This window comes from Sorex fumeus, unplaced genomic scaffold, assembly GCF_029834395.1.
Source record: "Sorex fumeus unplaced genomic scaffold, SorFum_2.1 ptg000009l, whole genome shotgun sequence".
Taxonomy (NCBI): domain Eukaryota; kingdom Metazoa; phylum Chordata; class Mammalia; order Eulipotyphla; family Soricidae; genus Sorex; species Sorex fumeus.
Window position 1 is genome coordinate 10,477,572 of NW_026606066.1, and position 21,489 is coordinate 10,499,060.

Genomic DNA, 21,489 nt, shown 5'->3' on the forward strand with positions numbered 1-21,489 from the left:
GTTAAAGGTAATTTAAAACAATTACCCTTAACTGCTCAAAAGATCTATGTTTCAGAAATATTCCGGAGGTAGCAAGATAGAGAATGGGCTAGGAGAAGGGGTGAGTAAAGAAAATGCAAGATGAAGAGGAGAAGTTTAACAAGGAATATATTTTAAAATATAAGGGATGACAAGTTCCTGTGGCATTAGAAAAATGGACAGACATACTAAAGAAACATGACCCCTGGCTCAGACCAAACCATAGTGAATGAATTAAAACCTGAAGCCTTAGGCTACAAAATCAACACCCAAAAGTCCATGGCTTTCCAATATACAAATAAAGAAACAGAAGGAGGTATTTTTAAAAAAATACCACTCACAATAGTGCCTCAGAAAATCAAGTACCTCAGAATCAGATTAACTAAAGAGATGAAAGACCTATACAAAGATTACAAAACACTACTTCAGGAAATAAAAGAGGACACTAGGAAATGGAGACACATCCCCTGCTCATGGATGGGGAGAATTAATATTATAAAAATGGCAACACTCCCCCAAAACACTATACAGATTTAATGTGGTCTCTAAAATGATACCCATGACATTTTTCAAAGAAATAGACAAAACACTCCTGAAGTTCATATGTAACAATAAACCCCCATGAATAGCTAAAGCAATCCTTGGGGGGGAAAAGATGGGTGGTATCACTTTCTCCCAGCTTCAAACTCTACTACAAAGCAGTAGTAATTAAAATGGCAAGGTATTGGACTAGAAAAGAACGGCAGGCCAACGGAATAGAGTCGAATATACTGTCACAGACTCTCAAATATATGATCACTTAATCTTTGATAAAGGAGCAAGAAATGTGAAGTGGAACAAGGAAAGCCTCTTCAACAAGTGGTGCTGGGGAAACTAGACAACTACCTGCAATAAAATGAACTCTGACCTCTGTTTAATGCCAGGCACAAAATTCAGATCAAAGTGGATTAAAGACCTCAATATCAGACCTGAATCCATAAGGTACATGGAGGAAAATGTAAGCAGAACCCTTGATGATATTGAAGCTAAAAGCATCTTTAAGGATGAAACACCACTGACCAAGCAAGTGGAAACAAACATAAACAAATGGCACTATATTAAACTAAGAAGCTTCTGCATCTCAAAAGAAACAGTGACCAAAATACAGAGAGAGCCCATAGAATGGGAAAGAATATTTACCCAATACCCATCTGATAAGTGGTTAATATCCAGGATATACAAGACACTAGTAGAATTATACAAGGAAAAAACCTCCAACCCTAACAAAAAATGTGGAGAAGAAATGTACAGAAGCTTCCTCAAAAAATAAATACAAATGGCCAAAAGGCATATGAAAAAATGCTCTACATCACTAATCATCAGGAGATGCAAATCAAAACAACAATGAAATATCATCTCACACCACAGAGATTGGCACACATCAAAAAGCACAAGAACAAGCAGTGCTGGTGTGCATGTGGGGGAAAAGGGACTCTCGTTGTTGGTGGAAATGCCGACTGGTGCAGTCTTTTAGGGAAACGATATGAGAATTCCTTAAAAAAAAAAACTAGAAATTGAGCTTCCATATGATCCCACAAAACCACTTCTGGGAATATATCCCGAGGGTGCAAAAGAACACAGTAGAAATGACATCAGCACCTGTATATTCATTGCAGCACAGTTCACAATAGTCAGAATCTGGAAACAACACGACTGCCTGAGAACAGATGACTGGTTAAAGAAACTTTAGTACATCTACACAATTGACTACTAATGCAGCTGTTAGGAAAGATGAAGCTATGAAATTTGCTTATAAGTTGATGGTCATGGTGAGTATCATGCCAAGGGAAATGAGTCAGAAAGAGAGTGACATAGAATGACTACCCTCATTTGTGGAATAAAAGATAACATAATGTGAGACAGACACCCATGGACAGTAAATACAAGGGCCAGGAATATTGCCCATGGTTGGAAGCCTATGACATGAGCTGAGGGAAAAGGCAGCTGGAATAGAAAAGGTATCACTAGTCAATTATGGTTAGGGTGATCGTTCGGGATAGAAGATGTATGCTGAAAGTAGATAAAAGACCAAACATGTCTTCTTAGCCCCCAGGTAGTTTATCTGTCAGTACACAAACCCGGTAATTGGCTTTCTCCACACATGCGCCCCAGGCATCCTCTAGGACCCTGGATGCCCAGCATCCCCGAGACACTTTCTGTTTGTCCCTAACGCTGCACTGGTCTTCTTCCCACCTAGGTCAGTTTATCTGTCAGTATTCAAACCCAGGACTTGGCTTTCTCCGCATACTCACCCCAGGACACCAAGCATCCCTGAGTCTCTTACTTTTTATTACCAGCGCTGCTGCTGGTTCTTCCCTCCCAGGTTGTACCCCCCCCCCACAACCAAGTACCTAAGGGGGTGTGGCCTCCGCAGAAGTGGGCATAGCTTCTGTAGAGGAGGGCCTGGCCTAATTTGGGCCACAGGTACTTTACTCAGACCCAGAAATCTCGTGCAACATCTCAGTCCCTGTACCTACACACCAAATGAAGAAACTACGCAAATCCCCACCATGAGAGGCAGATGATGAAGAGAGTCCAGAAGCCTCAGTAGATGCTACTCATCTAAGGGACCTCCCTGAGAAAGAATTCAGATATGAAGTAATGAAGATGTTCAATGAACTTAATGAAATAGTGACACAGAAATTCAGTAAATTAAAGGACATGAGAGAAACAATCGAGAAATTATAGGAAGAAATGAGAGCAGAAATTGGAAAGCTACGCACAGAAATGTCACTAATAAAAGATTCCGCAGATGAAATAAAAAATTCAGTCTGTGCCCTCAACAGTAGAATGACAACAGCTGTAGACAGAATCAGTGAGCTGGAAGATCAGCTGCACCAAGCCAATAGACAACAACAAAAAATGACAAGAGACCTCAAAATAGCTCTAGAGCGAATCAGAGTCCTAGGAGATGATTCCAAGAGGAACAACATTAGAATCATTGGAGTACCAGAAGCTCAGGGAAACAATGAAAAAGCCACGGTTAAACAAATCATTGCTGAAGAATTCCCAGAGCTAGACAATGCAGCCATACAGATTCAAGGAGGCTGAAGGGTGCCAGCTAAAATAGACCCTAACAAAAACACTCCAAGAAATATCATAGTTAGAATCATGGATACCACAGTAGAGAAACAATACTGCAAGACACAAGGGCAAAGAAGGAAATCACATACAAAGGAGCACCCCTTAGATTCACAGCAGACCTAACAGAGGAAACCCTCCAAGCCAGAAGGCAATGGATATAGTGAAAAAACTCACTGAAATGAACACTTCACCAATACTCTATCCGGCTAAACTCTCACTCAAACTCAAGAGAAAGGTACACTATTTTCTAGATAAACAGCAGCTCAGGAACTTCATAGACTCAAAACCAAACCTAAAACAAGGGCTAAAGGGGCTACTATAAGATTAGACAAGCCCTACAAGCACAACAGATCCTTACAGAAAGATGACACAAAACCACATAACAATAATCTCTCTTAATGTCAACAGTCTAAATTCACCAATTAAGAGACACAGGGTGGCAAAATGAATTCAGAGACAGAACCCAACATTCTGCTGCCTACAAGAAACCCATCTCAACAGCCAGAGCAAACACAGACTCAAAGATAAAGAAGGGAAAACAATCCTGCAAGCAAACAGCACCCTCAAAATAGCTGGGGTGGCCATACTAGTATCCGCCAACATAAATTTCAGGTTGAAAAAGATTGGAAGGAACAGCGAAGGCTATTTGCTATTCAACAAAGGATATGTATAACAGGTAGAAATAACACTCTTAAATGTATATGCACCTAATGAGAAAACAGCTAAAAATCTGAAACAACTTCTAACAGATTTTCAAGAAGACATTGCTAGCAACACAATAGTAGCCGGAGACTTCAACATCGCCTTATCACTTCTGGATAGATCAACAAGAACAAAACTCAGCAAGAAAACATTGTCTCTGAAGGAAGAAATAGAAGAGAGAGGGCTTATAGACCTATAGAGGGCTTTACACCCCAAAAATAAAGAATACAAATTCTTCTCCGGTGCACACGGAATATTTTCCAAAATAGACCATATGCTAGGACACTAAATTTACCTCAATAGAATCAGGAAGATAGAAATAGTATCAACAATCTTTTCAGACCACGATGCACTGAGAATAGAAGTGAATCGCACACAGACATGGAGAACCAAATCAAACACCTGGAAATTAAACAATTCAATGTTAAACAACGAGTGGGTTACAAAGGAAGTCAGGGATGAAGTCAAAAGATATCTGGAAGCAAATGAGAATGAATATACGAGCTACCAGAACCTATGGGATGCACCTAAAGCCCTATTAAGGGGAAAATTTATAGCTCTGCAAGCATTTCTCAGGAAGGAAGAAAGGGCCCACATAAACAACTTGTCTTCATGGCTCAAGATCTTAGAAAAGGATCAACAAAAGGAACCCAAATCAGGCAGAAGAAAAGAGATCATAAAACTTAGAGCAGAAATCAACGACAAGGAAAGCCTCCTCCCAAAAAAAAAAAAATTCGAAAGATCAATGAAACCAAGAGCTGGTTCTTCGAGAAAATAAATAAGATAGATAAACCACTAGCAAGACTCACAAAGAAAGAGAGAGAGAGAACCCTAATTAACCAAATCAGAAATGAGAAGGGGAATATAACAACAGAAACCAAAGAAATTCAAAAGATCATCAGAGACTACTTTGAAAGTCTGTATGCCACAACACAAGAGAACCTAGAAGAAATGGATAAATTCCTGGATTCCTATAACCTCCCAAGGCCGAATCAAGAAGATCTAGAGTACTTGGATAGACCTATTAACATCAAGGAAATTGAAACTGTAATCAAAACTCTTCCCAAAAACAAAAGCCCAGTTCTAAATGGATTCAATAATAAATTTTTCAAACATTTAAAGAAGACATATTGCCAGTTCTTCTCAAACTTTTCCAGGAAATTGAAGAAACAGAAACTCTCCCAAACAGTTTCTATGAAGCCAATATCTCTCTTATACCAAAAGGAAACAAAGACACCACAAGAAAAGAAAACTTCAGGCCGATATCCCAGATGAACACATATGTGAAGATTCTCAAGAAAATACTAGCAAATAGAATTTAACAACTCATGCAAAAGATCATACACCATGACCAAGAGGGATTCGTTCCAGGGATGCAAGGATGATTTAACATTCAGAAATCAATCAACATAATCCATCATATCAATAAAAGAAAAGATAAAATCCATATGATTATATCAATAGATGCAGAGAAAGCATTTGACAAGATTCAGCACCCGTTTATGATGAAAACACTCGCCAAAATGTGTACAGAGGATACTTTCTTCAATATAGTTAAAGTCATCTATCACAACCCTACAGCAAGCATCATACTCAATGCGGGGAAATGAGAGTCTTCCTTCTAAGATAAGGGACGAGACAAGATGCCCACTCTCTCCACTGCTGTTCAATATCGTACTGGAAGTACTTGCAATAGCAGTTAGGCAAGAAAAAGATATTAAGGGCATTAAGGTAGGAAAGGAAGAAATCAAGCTCTCACTATTTGCAGATGACGTGATACTATATTTAGAGAACCCTAAAACACCAAGAAGCTCCTAGATACAACAGACTTGTATAATAAAGTTGCAGGCTATAAAATCAATACCCAAAAGTCCATGACTTTCCTATACACAAATAGTGAGAGAGAAGAAAAAGACATGAAAAAAAATCCTGTTCACAATTTTGCCCCAGAAAATCAAGTACCTAGGAATCATCTAAACTAAGGAAGTAAAGGACTTGTACAAAGAAAACTACAAAATGCTACTTCAGGAAATAAAAGAGGACACGAGGAAATGGAAAAATATCTCCTGTTCATGGATCGGGAGAATTAACATTGTCAAAATGGCAATACTTCCTCAAGCACTGTACAAATTCAATGTGATCCTTTTAAGGATACCCATGACATTCTTCAAAGAAATGGAGCAAACACTCCTGAAATTTATATGGAACAATAAGCCCCCATGAATAGCTAAAGCAATTTTTCGGAACAAAAAAATGGGAGGAATCAACCTCCCTAACTTCAAATTCTACTACAAAGCAGTAATAATTAAAACAGCATAGGACTGGAACAAAGGCAGAGCTGCAGACCAATGGAACAGCATTGAACATACTGACATCTCCCCCCAAGCATATGATCATCTAATCTTTGATAAGGAAGCAAGAAATGTGAAGTGGAACAAGGAAAGCCTCTTTAATAAATTGTGCTGGCAAATCTGGACAGCTACATGCAAAAAATACGTGCTCAGATCTCTGCCTAACACCATGTACAAAAGAAAGATCAAAATGGATTAAAGACCTCAACATCAGACTGGAATCCATAAGGTAAAATTGAAGACAAATTTGGCAAAACCCTCCATGACACTGAAGCTAATGGTATCTTCAAAAATGTCATGACACTTGCCAAGCAAGTGAAAACAGAGATAGACAAATGTGACTATCTTAAATTAAGAAGCTTCTGCACCTCAAAAGAAACAGTGACCAAAATACAAAGACAGTCTACAGAATGGGAAAAGATATTCACTGATTACCCATCCGACAAAGGGCTGATATCAAGGATATACAAAGTACTGGTTGAACTCCAACCCCATCAAAAAAATGGGGCAACAAAATGAACAGAAACTTTCTCAAAGAAGAAATCCAAATTGCAAAAAGGCACATCAGGGGCTGGAGCTATAGCACAGTGAGTAGGGAGTTTGCCTTGCACGCGGCCAAACCGGGTTCGGTTCTCAGCATCCCATATGATCCCCCGAGCACAGCTAGGGGCAATTCCTGGGTGCAGAGCCAGGAGTAACCCTTGAGCATCGCTGGGTGTGACTCCACCCCCCAAAAAGGCAAAAAATGCACATGACAAAATGCTCTACATAATTAATCATCAGGGAGATGCAGATCAAAACCACAATGAGATATCATCTCACACCACAGAGACTGGCTCACATCCAAAAGAACCGGTGCTGGCGTGGATGTAGCGAGAAAGGATCCCTCCTTCATTGCTGGTGGGAATGCCAACTGGTTCAGCCCTTTTGGAAAACAGTATGGACAATTCTCAAAAAGTTAGAAATTGAGTTCCCTTTAGACCCAGCAATACCACTCCTAGGAATATATCCTAGAGAGGCAAAAATGTATAGTCGAAGTGACATTTGCACTTATTTATTCATTGCAGCACTCTTTACAATAGCCAGAAACTGGAAGAAACCTGAATGCCAAAGAGCAGATGACTGGTTAAAGAAACTTTGGTGCATCTACACAATGGAGTCCTATGTAGCTGTTAGAAAAGATGAAGTCATGAAATTTATATACAAGTGGTACAACATGGAAAGTATCATGCCAAGCAAAATGAGTCAGAAGATAGGGACAGCCATAGAAAGATTGCATTCATCTGGGGAACATAAAGTAACAAAAAAGGAGACTAACACCCAAGAATAACCGAGATAAGTACCATGGAGTCATGGATTGGAGGCCAGACACGCTTGCTAGGGGGAAAGGCAGCTCAGGTAGAGAAGGGAGCACCAAAATAAAGGGTGTTGGGAGGATCCTACCAGGATAGGAGATACATGATGAAAGTGAACTATAAATCAAACATGATTTCCACTCAATGCCTCTTTTGCAAACCACGGCACTCAAAAGGAGAGAGAGAACAAAAGGGAATGCCCTGCCACATAGGAAGGTTTTACTGCAGTAATTTTACAATAATTAAAGAGAGGGAAAGGACCTAAGTATCTATCAATAAATGAATGGATAAAATATACATGGTAAGTCTAGGAGAACATGCTACTATGTTCCAACCCAGGTTCAAGCCACAGATCCTTAGCACTGTATACTCTCTCAAACATTGTACAATGTGGGGCTGGAGATCTACAAGCTCTGCTTGCATGGCCCCAGTAGTCTCTAGCACTGCAGGGCCCAAGTAATATTCATCCTCAGACCCTAACCTTGAACCACTGTCCAGCTGTGATTGAGTCTGGCCTTGGGGTACTGAGCATAATTTTGGAGAACCTCCTTAAAAACTAAGAATACGTAGCATGGGTAGATAGTTAGATGACTATTCCAATATCAAAAATATTGAAATCTTGCCATTTGCACAAAAATAGATGGAACTTAAGGATATCACGTGAGTGAAAATTAAAGACAAAAGCAATGTATGATTTAATTTAGAACTGGAAGATAAAGAAACAAAGTAATCACACAATTATCACAAACTCTTACATTAACTGAACCAATTGATGGTAAGCCAAGAGAAAACAAATTGTGATGTGAAATGGGTGAAGATTGTCAATTGTACAATGTGAGAATCCTAATGAAATAAGTATGATATTGAAGTACAATGTTGTATACATGAAGTTAATATAATATAATATAATGTATATAAGAATATAATATAAGTGGCATTTCAATAATATTTTTTCTCAAAGAGATGATACAGTTAAATAGGGAAATAGATCGAAAGTATATTTTTATAAAACTATAAAAGGAAAAATCTAATGAATTTTTTAGTTATTTAAATATAAATCTCTTTTTTTGTTTGTTTTTGGGCCAACTCCAGTGAAATCAGGGCTTACTCCTGGCTCTTTGTCACTAAGGGATGTGGTGCTGGGGAATGGGACTCATATGCAAGGTGAGTGCCTTCACCTCTCTACTCCCTCTGGCCCCTAAGTATAGTAATTTCTAGAGTAAAATCAAAATCAGTTATAAATGGGCACACAGAAATATCAAAGTCTATCCTTGATCATGTCATTAAGTTAAATTATTTTTTAAAAATTTAATTTAAAGGCCCTCCCGTTGATCGTCGATTTGCTCGAGCGGGCCCAGTAACGTCTCCATTGGAGACTTTGTTGTTACTATGTCTGGCATATAGAATACTCTCGGTAGCTTGCCGGGCTCTCCGAGAGGGGCGGAGGAATCGAACTCGGGTCGGCCATGTTGGCCGCGTGTAAGGCGAACGCCCTACCCGCTGTGCTATCGCTCCAGCTATTTTTTTTAAATTGCGATTACCAAGAATTGCATTTTTTTAAAAAAATGAAAAACAGCAACAACTTATCTTAATGTAATGATTACTTTTATCTTTCTGTGTAAATTTCTAGACCTTGTCTATATTCAGGTACATTTTAAATAGTTATAATGATGACACATTTAACATTTCTATTAGAGTTAATATTTTAAGATACATATGAACAGTTTTCATAGAACTACTTTAATGACTAACTTACTATTTGATGAAAATGGCATTATCTTCTTAAACAATTCACTTATCTGGATATGTTTATAAAGAGGCATGCCATTGTACATGACACTTTACACCTATTTTTTTCAATATGTAATTTTCAGCAGAATGTTTTCAAGATTATATTTTTGACTATTATACTAAAATAGGTGCTTATTAGTAGTGTTAAACTAAGAATTTTTTAATAATGTATTTGTTTAAAAATGTAACACTTTAAAACTATCTAGCTCAGCTCTCTGATATTTTCAGCACTCAGGAAGCAACATAGAAACATAGAACTCACTAGGAGAAGTAGCTTTGTTCTTATAGAAGACTAACCTGTTACTTTGAATGCAATCATTCTAAATCAGCACTATGCTGGCATCCTATATTAATCTTCACTCAGTAAAGAATCAGGTCACATCCCGTAATGCACAGGGGTTACTCCTGGCTCGTGCACTCAGGAATTACTCCTGGCAGTGCTCAGGGGACCATGTGGGATGCTGGGAATCAAATGTGGGTCGGCTGTGTGCAAGGCAAACTCCCTACCCGCTGTACTATCACACTATCTTCTAATGGTTCTGATAGTACAACAAAATTCAGCAACATTTTTTTTCTTTTTTTTTTTTTATTAGTGAAACACCATGAGGTACAGTTGTAGATTTACAATTTTTTGTGCTTGGGTTTGATTATACAATGATCAGATACCCATCCCTCCACCAGTGCCCATTTTCCACCACCATGGATAATATCCTCCCCACCCCCATCCCCCCATCCCCCCCTGCCTCTGTGGCAGGGCAATCCCCTGTGTTCTCTCTCTCCTTTTGGGTGTTGTGGTCTGCAAAAGAGGCATTGAGTGGCAAACATGTTCAGTCCATAGTCCACTTTCGACATGCATCTCCCCTCCTGGGAGGATCCTCCAAACACCCTTTATTTGGTGTTCCCTTCTCTATCTGAGCTGCCCTTTCCTCTAGAATGCCCAACTGGCCACTAAGCTATGGAGTAATCCTCCTGGTGCTGATCTCAGCTATTCTTGGGTATTAATCTCATATTTTGTTACTTTATATCCCCCAGATGAATGCAATCTTTCTATGTCTATCCCTCTCTTTCTGACTCATTTCGCTTAGCATGATACTTTCCATGTTGTACCACTTGTATGTAAATTTCATGACTTCATCTTTTCTAAGAGCTACATAGTACTCCATTGTGTAGATGTACCAAAGTTTCTTTAACCAGTCATCTGTTCGTGGGCATTCAGGTTTCTTCCAGTTTCTGGCTATTGTAAAGAGTGCTGCAATGAACAAACAAGTGCAGATGCCACTTCGACTATACATTTTTGCCTCTCTGGGATATATTCCCAGGAGTGGTATTGCTGGGTCAAATGGGAGCTCAATTTCTAATTTTTGGAGAATCGTCCATACTGTTTTCCAGAAGGGCTGAACCAGTCGACATTCCCACCAACAGTGAAGGAGTGTCTCTTTCTCGCCACATCCGCGCCAGCATCGGTTGCTTTTGTTCTTTTGAATGTGGGCCAGTCTCTGAGGTGTGAGATGGTATCTCATTGTGGTTTTGATCTGCATCTCCCTGATGATTAATGATGTAGAGCATTTTCTCATGTGCTTTTTTGCCATTCAGATTTCTTCTTTGAGAAAGTTTCTGTTCATTTCATTGCCCCATTTTTGGATGGGGTTGGATGTTTTCTTCTTGTGGAGTTTAACCAGTATTTTGTATATCCTGGATATCAACCCCTTGTCAGATGTGTATTTGGCGAATATCCTTTCCCATTCTGTAGACTGTCTTTGTATTTTGGTCACTGTTTCTTTGGAGGTGCAGAAGCTTCTTAGTTTAAGATAGTCCCATTTATCTATCTCTGTTTTCACTTGCTCGGCCAGTGGCGTGGCATCTTTGAAGATACCATTAGCTTCAATGTCATGGAGGGTTTTGCCAACTTTGTCTTCAATGTACCTTATGGTTTCTGGTCTGATGTTGAGGTCTTTAATCCATTTTGATCTTACTTTTGTACATGGTGTTAGGCAGAGTTCAAAACGCTACTTCAGGAAATAAAAGAGGACATGAGGAAATGGAAAGATATCCCCTGCTCATGGGTCGGGAGACTTAACATTGTCAAAATGGCAATACTACCGAAAGCATTGTATAAATTCAATGCAATCCCTATAAGGATACCCACGACATTCTTCAAAGAAATGGAGCAAACACTCCTGAAATTTATATGGAACAATAAGCCCCCACGAATAGCTAAAGCAATTCTTGGGAAAAAGAAAATGGGAGGAATCAACCTCCCGAACTTCAAACTGTACTACAAAGCAGTAATAATTAAAACAGCCTGGTACTGGAACAAAGGCAGAACTGCAGACCAATGGAACAGGGTTGAATACACTGACATCTCCCCTCAACCATATGATCATCTAATCTTTGATAAAGGTGCAAGTAATGTGAAGTGGAGTAAGGAAAGCCTCTTTAACAAATTGTGCTGGCATCATGCAGCAACATTTTTTTTTGGTGGGAGGAGAGCATACTCATTTGTGCTTAGGGTGCTCAAGGGACCATTTCAAGTGTTGGATTCAAACCACTGTTGTGGCCACAGCCTCCTGCAAGACAACTGCTTTAAGAAAAAAAATGAAAAGAAAAAATAGACAAGTGCCTTAATCTCTATGTTACTCTCTGACTAAAAAGGCTTCAAGAACAAAAAGAACACACCAGTTTGTGAATAAAGGCCAGAAATTTCCACACCATGACCTATAAAACAGTATAATCAACGAGACTGAGAGAAAATATGGTGAACTAAATAAAATCAAATTGGTAAGTACATGATTTCTCAGAGACATTATTAAGCTGAAGTACAATGACATTCCCCAGTCAGGGAATGAAATATATTTCCTAATTTAGAGAAACCATAACATTCATTACTTTCCCTAGAGTTTCTTGGAAAATATTTCTGTTTGTAGAATGTATTATATAAGGATAAAGGTTATAATGGCCTCTATAGCATTAAGCATGGTAACTCTGGGGAAGAAAATCCTGTCCTGCTCATCAGGGACATACTAAAGGTGGTATTCGGTGTTCAGCAATATCCAATTCAGCAGCATGTATCATCTACTTCACATCTGAAGAGTAGACAAAATGCAAGGCAATTTTCTATATTCAGCTTTCCCCATTGAAGAACCTCCTACTGTTATTTGACTTTCTTCCAGATCATGGAGCAATATAGTACTACAAAATCTCCTGGATTTTAATGTGGTCATTTGTCTAGCTGATATATCCATTCTGCTTCCTGGATATATTCAATTGTCACTGTCATTGTCACTGTCCTCCCGTTATTCATCGATTTGCTTGAGTGGGCCCAGTAACGTCTCCATTGGAGACTTTGTTGTTACTGTGTTTGGCATATCGAATACATCACAGGTAGCTTGCCATGCTCTGCCGTGCAGGCGAGATACTCTCGGTAGCTTGCCGGGCTCTCTGAGAGGGGCGGAAGAATTGAACTCGGGTCGGCCATGTTGGCTGCATGCAAGGCAAACGCCCTACCGCTGTGCTATCACTTCAGCCCATATTCAATTGATAGCCAACAATCCACAGATACTTAAGTCTGGTTAAAGATCTGTTGAGCCTTCCTAAGTCTACTTTCAGTATAGGTCCTATACTCATTCTGCCAACATTCAAGGTTTTGAACACTGACCACAAAAAATTATCCAGATTTTACAGCCTCCTAGGGAAATTAATTTCAGCAGAACAAGTAAAACAAGGTTTCAGGAGGGTTGTGAAGTCAGAAGTCATTTAAACAAACACTAAGCAAGGGGCATCGATCAAGAAAGGCGAAGCAATGTGTTTAAATTCATTAAATGAAACCAGGAGACAGGAGTTTCACAGAAAATGAAGGGTAGAAATAACTGATGGCAAAAGTTCTCTGCTCTCAACTGGGAAAGGACCCAGATGTTCAGAAAGCATAATATCTTGTATTCAGCCATTTGACCCACTTCTCACATTAGAATGAGTCTGCTCCAAGTGAATAACAGAGGCTTGAGAAAGAAACCTCAGAACTCTTGGATAAGAAATGAATGACTGTAGGAGCTGAACTCAGAATTCTCTGAGTTACACAGTATGAAGAGTACTTTCAATTCCACCTTAAAAGTGGCAATTCCTGTATACTGGTGAATAGACAGGTTGGAACAATATATGATTAAAACCCAATTGTGAACAATGTTATATCTGCGTATCTTATTGTGATTTAATTACAAAATATTTTTTAAAATTTTTTAAAAGAGACAGTTCCAAACAACACCTACTTGTTAAAATCCCAAGATAACTTCCTGAATATAGGCAATATTTTCAGAACAATGCATTTAAACAGCAAGAGTCAATATATGTTTCTAACACAGATTTGCTTATAAGAACAATACGCCTTGTGAAAATGATAGCAAAAAAGTAAGATATATGAGTAAACCCTCCAGCAGAGATAACATAAAGAACAAAGCATTAACTTTATATGCAGAAGGCTAAGGTTCAATTCCCAGCACTGCATGGTCCCCCAAGCACTGTATGTGTCCAAAAACAAATGAACAAATAAATAATAAACCTAACAAACTATCTTACCCAAGAATTCTGGGAATAAAAATTGAAATATTTTCCAGTTCACTTACATAAAGTTGACTGGCATTAACTTCCTCCTTAACTCCATGCCAGTGATTTTGAAACAAGAAAGCAACAATTTTGAAATAAGAAAAGTAATGAAGGTTTTTACAGACCATGATTTTAGGGGGTGAAGAGATAGTAAAGCAGTTAGAACACTTGCTTTGCATAAGGCCATCCTGAGTTCATGCCCTAGCATCACATTATGGTCCCTTGAGCATGAACAGAAAAAATTCCTGATTGAAGAGCCAAGGAGTAACCCCTAAGCAACCCAGGATGTTATCTCAACACCAAAATAAATAAAGACTATCGTTTAAAAAGGCATGTTAAAAATTAAAAAGGCATGTTAAAAAGGCTGGAGCGATAGCACAGCGGTAGGGCGTTCACCCTACAAGCAGCCAACATGGCCGACCAGAGTTCGATTCCTCTGCCCCTCTCGGAGAGCCTGGCAAGCTACCCGTGACGTACTCGATATGCCAAACACAGTAACAATAAGTCTCATGATGGAGACGTTACTGGGCCCGCTCGAGCAAATCAATGAACAACAGGAGGACCGTGACCATGACTGTTAAAAATTAAACATAGTTTTATAAATTTACATTAAATTATTAAATTTTGTAAGTTTGAATTTAAATTATAACTATATTCTGATGGGGCTGGAGCGATAGCACAGTGGTAGGGCATTCGCCTTACAAGCGGCCAACATGGCCCACCCGAGTTCGATTCCTCTGCCCCTCTCTGAGAGCCCGGCAAGCTACCGAGAGTATCTCGCCTGCACGGCAGGGCCTGGCAAGCTCCCCGTGACGTATTCGATATGCCAAACACAGTAACAACAAAGTCTCCAATGGAGACGTTACTGGGCCCGCTCGAGCAAATTGACGATCAACGGGAGGGCCTTTACCTTTACCTTTATTCTGATATTTTGAGTCTAATTTTCTTAGTAAGATTTCAAAGAATTAATGTCTGAAAAATATTTTTTGCCAGTAAGTCTACATCAATTAGACCTCAGTTGATGTAAGTGGAGATTAAAAAAACAAATCGTGGGCCAGAGACAAGTACAGTGGAGAGGGCTCTTGCCTTGCATGAGGCTGATCTGGGTTCAATCCCCAGCTGTTCAGATGGTTCCCCAAGCCCACAGGAGTGATTTCTGAAAGAAGAGTTAGGATTAAGCCCTGAGCACTGCCAAAAACCAAAAGGAAAAATCCAAGGTCGTGGAGCACAGGCATTGCTGAAATCAAGTGATTCATCATCACCCTCACATAAACTAGCTAATTTATCATCTACAAACCAGCTGATTTATGATCTGCAAATAACTTTAATTTTCTGAACTTCACAATTTTCATTTGTAAAATGAGGAGAGCAAAGATATATACTCTGTAGTGTAGTTACAAGGATTACATTAATAAAGTATACAAAGTACATAACAAATTTTCTGGCATATACTAAGTTATCCAATGAAAATAGGATCATCACCATAATAGGACCTTTCTTCTGTGCACCTGAGATTCTCGATTGAATCTTTTATGGTAATACATAAGAATATCATACTTTTAACCATTTATTAAAAGGGAATGCCAATTTTTAAAGCTCATAAAGACTAATAGAATTTAAGCTTTGAGTTTCTGGTGGCCCTTAATTCTTCACAATCTGTGACTTCACTAAAATTTATTTTATAACTATCACTGGGTGAAAAGGGACCTGAGGAAAATGATAAAGAAATATTGACACTCTTGTGGTAGCTAATGTGGGTGTGATGTAGCAATACTGTATGCCTAAAACACTCATTAACAGTATTATTAATTCGCACCTAAAATTAAAATTTTTAATGAAAAATTGGGCTGGAGCGATAGCACAGCGGTAGGGTGTTTGCCTTGCACGCAGCCAACATGGCTGTCCCGAGTTTGATTCCTCTGCCCCTCTCGGAGAGCCCGGCAAGCCACCGAGAGTATTTCGCCCGCACAGCAAAACCTGGCAAGCTACCCGTGATGTATTTGATATGCCAAACACAGTAACAGCAAGTCTCACGATGGAGACGTTACTGGGCCCGCTCGAGCAAACTGATGAATAATGGGAGGACCGTGACCCTGAATGAAAAATTAAGATAAAGGTATTTCCAATTTGACTTAGAATAAGACCATGAAAACTGTTTTGGTATAAAATATATTTTAAAAGGTATGTTTAATAATGCCACCATAATTAAGATAAGTACATATGTCTCTTGTGAGCTGCTCATAAGTACATATGAGTGCTGCAGCACGGGCAGCACCCCTGGCTCCCTCCCCCTGCCCAGAGCAGCACCCCCAGCCCCAGCCCCAGCCCCCCAATCCCTGCCCAGTGCTTCATTTCCGGGAGTCGGCCCTATCCATTGTACTTTGATCCTCTGTTACCAGAAATAGGTTTTATTCTGTGTTGGGGGCAGTAGGAGGCAGGTGGGGGGGGGGGGTGGTCCTTGAGGACCATATGAAAGATTTGCTGGCAGGATCCAGGACCTCAGGAAGCTATAATTTATTGTACAATTTCACCAGTTCTAGGTCCCTCCCTAGCATTCAGCTCTCTTTCTCTCTCTCTCTCTCTCTCTCTCTCTGTCTCTCTCTCTATCTTTTCCCTCCCTTCCTCGCTCTCTTTCCTTCTCTCCCTCCCTTCCTCCCTTTTTTCTCTCCCTCACGTCTTCTCTCTCTCTTCTCTCTCTGTGTCTGTCTCTCTGTCTCTCCCTTCCTCCCTCCCTCTCTCTCTCTGTGTATGTGTGTGTCTGTTTCTCTCCGTGTCTCTGTCTTTCTGTCTCTATTTCTGTCTCTCTTTGTCTCTGCCTCTCTGTGTGTTTGTCTTTCTGTCTCTGTCTCTGTCTCTCTGCCTCTCTGCATGACTACCTGGTCCTGTCCCTTCAGTGTCCTTGCTCTAATGTATGACTTCTGGCTAGAGTTCCTTGGCTGCAGCCCCGTCTCCTGTGTCGCAGCCCTGAGCCTCTCATGGGCCTTAGCCCAAAGGTTCCGTATGCTCCCGGTTTCTCTTGTTCTCCAGCCTTGGGGTTTGGGTGAGAACTATTGCCTTCCTGCCGTGTGCCTGGGCGGTTAGGGTCAGAGAGGAAGGGGCCTGGTGGGAACCCCTGGTCTCTGATACTCTTTCCCGCCCCCGGCCTTCCTGCAATCTAATTTTCCCAGCTACCTTCAGGCAGGTGAGGCCTACCTAGGGCACCTGCTAAGTGAACTCGATTCCTGGCGACCCCGAAACTCTGCTCCCACTGGAACCAAGTGGTCATGGGTGGTGGGGGGTGCAGGAACATTCATTCTTTTTTTAGTATGGGGGTGCTGGAGCGATAGTACAGCAGGTAGGGCACTTGCCCTGCACACAGCCGACCAGGGTTTGATTCCCAGCACCCCATACGGTTCCCTGAGCACTGCCAGGAGTGAGTCCTTGTGCAATGCCAGGAATAACCCCTGAGTACCACCGGGTGTGGCCTCAAAACCAAAAAACACTCTCTCAGTATGAGGGGAACCAGCACTGGGCAGGAGTAAGAAGGGCAGGCTCAAGGAGCAACCACCTCTGCCCACACCGGGATGTGGCTGCACTGTCTGTGCCAGGACCCCGGGCATAGGTGCAGCAGAATGGGGACCCCCCACACAGCAGGGGGCCCAGAGTTTCCCTTAACCAGGCAAGCTTTATGGCTGAGTCTGCAATGTGAAACCTGAGTATTCACAGGACTAATAAGGAGGATGGGGGTCCCAAAAGTCCTGTTGGTGGCAGCTGAGAAGGGCAGAGATTTGAGAACTTATTTAATTTTCTAAAAAAATCACTATTATTTCAGGCTGGAGCAATAGCACAGCGGGTAGGGCATTTGCTGGCATGCGGCCAACATGGCCAACCTGAGTTTGATTCCTCTGCCCCTCTTGGAGATTCCGGCAAGCTACCAAGAGCATCTCGCTCGCACGGCAAAGCCTGGCAAGCTACCCATCTTGTATTCGATATGCCAAACACAGTAACAGAAGTCTCACAATGGAGACGTTACTAGGCCCACTCGAGCAAATGGATAAACAGCGGGAGGACAGTGACAGTGACATTTGTCTCAAATTGAAAGAAAACACATAATTTCTCTTTGCTTGAACTTGGCGAAGAAATTGATTTTACAAGTATTACACTCAAGGTCTATTTATTTATTTTGATGGGAGAATGTGTATCCAGTCCTTCACTACCACAAATTATATGGTTGAGTTTTCCACATTTGGGGAAATCACAGAGATCCGCAGCACATAGAGAATACAATCAATAAGCCTAACCCTGGAAAAACCAGCTGCATGACCAGGATATTTCCCTTGCTGGATAAGTATAAGATCCACTTTAGGACCAGTTGTTCGACTTTAGTTCAACTTGAAGTGATTTCTGGAATTAATAAGAAAAAGCAGAACTTCAAGTAGGGTAAGTTAGTGATGATTCAGCTATAGAAATCACTGAACATTGATACTTTAATCTATTTGTTCATTTATATACTTCTTTTTCATTTTTGGGGGATCCTCCCCAATTTTAGGGTTATATCAATATGATTATACCAAATGAGGCTTTGAAGGTCATGTGATGCCAGAGATGGAACCTTTGGATCTGTGCATCTGGGCATGTGCTCAATCCCTTTGAGCTATCTCCCTGGCTATACATTCACTTATTTATTTTCCTTGTTTTAGGGACACACCTGGCAGTGCTCAAAGCTTACTCCTGACTGTACTCAGGGATTACTCCTGAGAATCTTGGGGAATAGTTTGGGGTGCTGGGGATTGTAAACTGGTCAGCCACATACAAGGCAAGCACCTTAATCAATCCTGGTATTCATTTATTAAAGTATTAATATATCTCATTCCTGCTATCCTATAATATAATTGTGAATATCATAGAACATTTGTCCCAAGAAGTTTATTGCTTCATATAGGAAGCATATATGTAAACAAAATATTGTGTTTCAATAGCACTATCCTCTTGTTGTTCATCGATTTGCTCCAGTGGTCACCGGTAACGTCTCCATTGTGATACTTGTTTTACTGTTTTTGGCATATTGAATATGTCACGAGTAGCTTACTAGGCTTTGTCATGCGGGTGGGATACTCTCTGTAGCTTCCAGGCTCTCTGAGAGGGGTGGAGGAATCGAACTCAGGTCGGCCACGTACAAGGCAAACGCCCTACCTACTGTGCTATCACTCCAGTCTATGTTTCAATGTGCTAAATTTAATATAACTTAATCCAAGCATAGGTAGGAATATAGAAGAGTAAATGATTCAGCTATAGATGATCTATTATTTTTATTATAAGGAAAGCAAAAGTGGTATTAACCTATTTTTATATCTAAACTTAAATTTGTTGAAGGATTTTAATTTTACTTACATTCAAACTTTAAGTTTAAATTTTGATTGAATGGTTTTATTAAGATGGAAAGTTATAAAATATCTAACTAGATAAAGGTCACTCATATTCTATTAAAATTTTTGTCAGTTCTTACCTGATTGCCTTTAATCTTTGGTATTCCTGCCACCATACTTGTTTGTGTTGTTTTATTAGCATTTGTTCCTTGGATATTTTTGATGTCTGCACTGTTTTTCTGATCTAGAATTAGATAAAAAAGAAATATTTCAATGTTTTTTCAAACACATTCTCCAACAGAAAGACTAGTCTATATTTTCTAAGTTAATGCCTTTTTTCCCAATCCTATCAGTGTATCAACCAACATAAAAGTCAGTTTAAAATCAGAACTATGCCACAATACAAGGAGGGGCCAGGTAGGAACTGTTTGAAATTCTGACCATTTAAGACTGCTTCTTATGTATGTTTAAGACAAACTGAAATATGAAGCAATTCTATTTCCATACATATAATACATAATACCTTAATTCCTATAAACCTAGATAAAAATTTATGGGGTCATTTTGGGGGGCACACCCAGCTGTGCTTATAGATCATCCCTGGAGGGGCTCAGGGGATATATGGTTTTGGTGATCAAACCTAGGTCTGGTGGATGCAAGACAAGAGCCTTACCCACTGTATTATCTTTCTGGTCGAACCGGAGAATTTTAAGACACACACACACACACACACACACACACACACACACACACCCCTTTCCTACCATGTATCAGGGATATCATTACTACTATTCTAAAAATGAGAACACTGGGGCTGGAGTAATAGCACAGCGGGTAGGGTGTTTGCCTTGCACGTGGCCAACCCAGGTTCGATTCCCAGCATCCTATATGGTCCCCTGAGCACCACCACGAGTAATTCCTGAGTGCAGAACCAGGAGTAACCCCTGAGCATCACCAGGTGTGACCCAAAAAGCAAAAAAAAAAAAAAAGAGAACACTTAAATTGAGAGAGATTAGAGACTTGGTCAATATCATAAAAGTATCACATAAACCTTTAGTGTTCACAAAGGTTTTCTATATGATCTCTTAGCATTCTTAGCATAAAGTAAAAAGCCATTGGCTAAGAGGTCAGAAACCTAGAAATAGGACCTTGCGGTTAAAAAATTTAATCTTTAAACTCTATGACATTGTGAAAGTTATTTGGGACAAGTATTTCTTTTACTTAATTCATTTTTAGAAATTATGTAGTAGAGGGGTCAGAGAGGTAGTACAGCAGGTAGGTGCTTGCCTTTCATGTGCCCCACCTGGGTTCAATCCCCAGCATCCCATATGATTACTTGAGCACTAACAGGAGTGATCCCTGAATACAAAGCCAGGAGTGAGAGTAAGCTGGGGGTGCCCTCCCAAAAAAAGGAAGGAAGAAAGAAAGAAAGAAAGAGAAAGAGAAATTATGTAATAGGTAAGAAAGATAGCTCAATGCAGAAGGTCAGGATTCAATTTCCAACACCACATGATCACTCTGTTATCACAGAGAGATAACAGAGTGAGTGGGATGCTTGCCTTACTGATACAGGTTCTATCCCTGGGACCCCATATGGTCTGTCCTCCGAGTCCCCCTTCAGGAGTCCTCCTGAGTGCAGTACTGAGCACTGCTGGTGTGACTCCAATATAAAAAAAATTATGTAGTACTGAAAACCAGAGTTTTAAGTAATAAATTTCCCCAAAGTAAAAAATAAAAATCAGAGACCATAATCTGGAAAAATCCTGAGTGCCTGAGAACAGATGACTGGTTAAAGAAAGTTTGGTACATCTACACAATGGAGTACTATGTAGCAGTTAGAAAAGATGAAGTCATGAAATTTACATACAAGTGGTACTACATGGAAAGTATCAAGTTGAGTGAAATGAGTCAGAAAGAGAGGGCTAGACAAAGAAAGATTGCATTCATCTGGGGAACATAAAGTAACAAAATAGGAGACTAACACCCAAGAATGGCCAAGATTAAGTAATTTTGCTCCATAGCTTGGAGGCCAGTCACACATGCTAGGGGAAAAGCTCAGATAGAGAAGGGAGCACCAAATAAAGGGTGTTGACAGGATCCTCCCAGGATGGGAGAAGCATGCTGAAAGTAGACTATAGACCAAACATGATTGCCACTCAATGCCTCTTTTGCAAACCACAATACCCAAAAGGAGAGAGAGAACAAAAG

General features: G+C 40.1%; 1 protein-coding gene and 1 non-coding gene across 2 annotated transcripts in view; both read right to left on the reverse strand.

The window, feature by feature from the left end:
• Positions 1 to 21,489, reverse strand: part of CCDC148 (coiled-coil domain containing 148) — a 350,508-nt gene that overhangs the window by 230,325 nt on the left and 98,694 nt on the right. Inside the window, exon 3 of the mRNA XM_056110371.1 lies at positions 19,422 to 19,525. Within this exon, the coding sequence (XP_055966346.1) occupies positions 19,422 to 19,525 (104 nt within the window). The remainder of the gene's footprint in view (positions 1 to 19,421; positions 19,526 to 21,489) is intronic.
• Positions 18,103 to 18,267, reverse strand: LOC130019849 (U1 spliceosomal RNA). Its single transcript, XR_008791915.1, has one exon. It is a non-coding gene; the product is annotated as a U1 spliceosomal RNA (small nuclear RNA).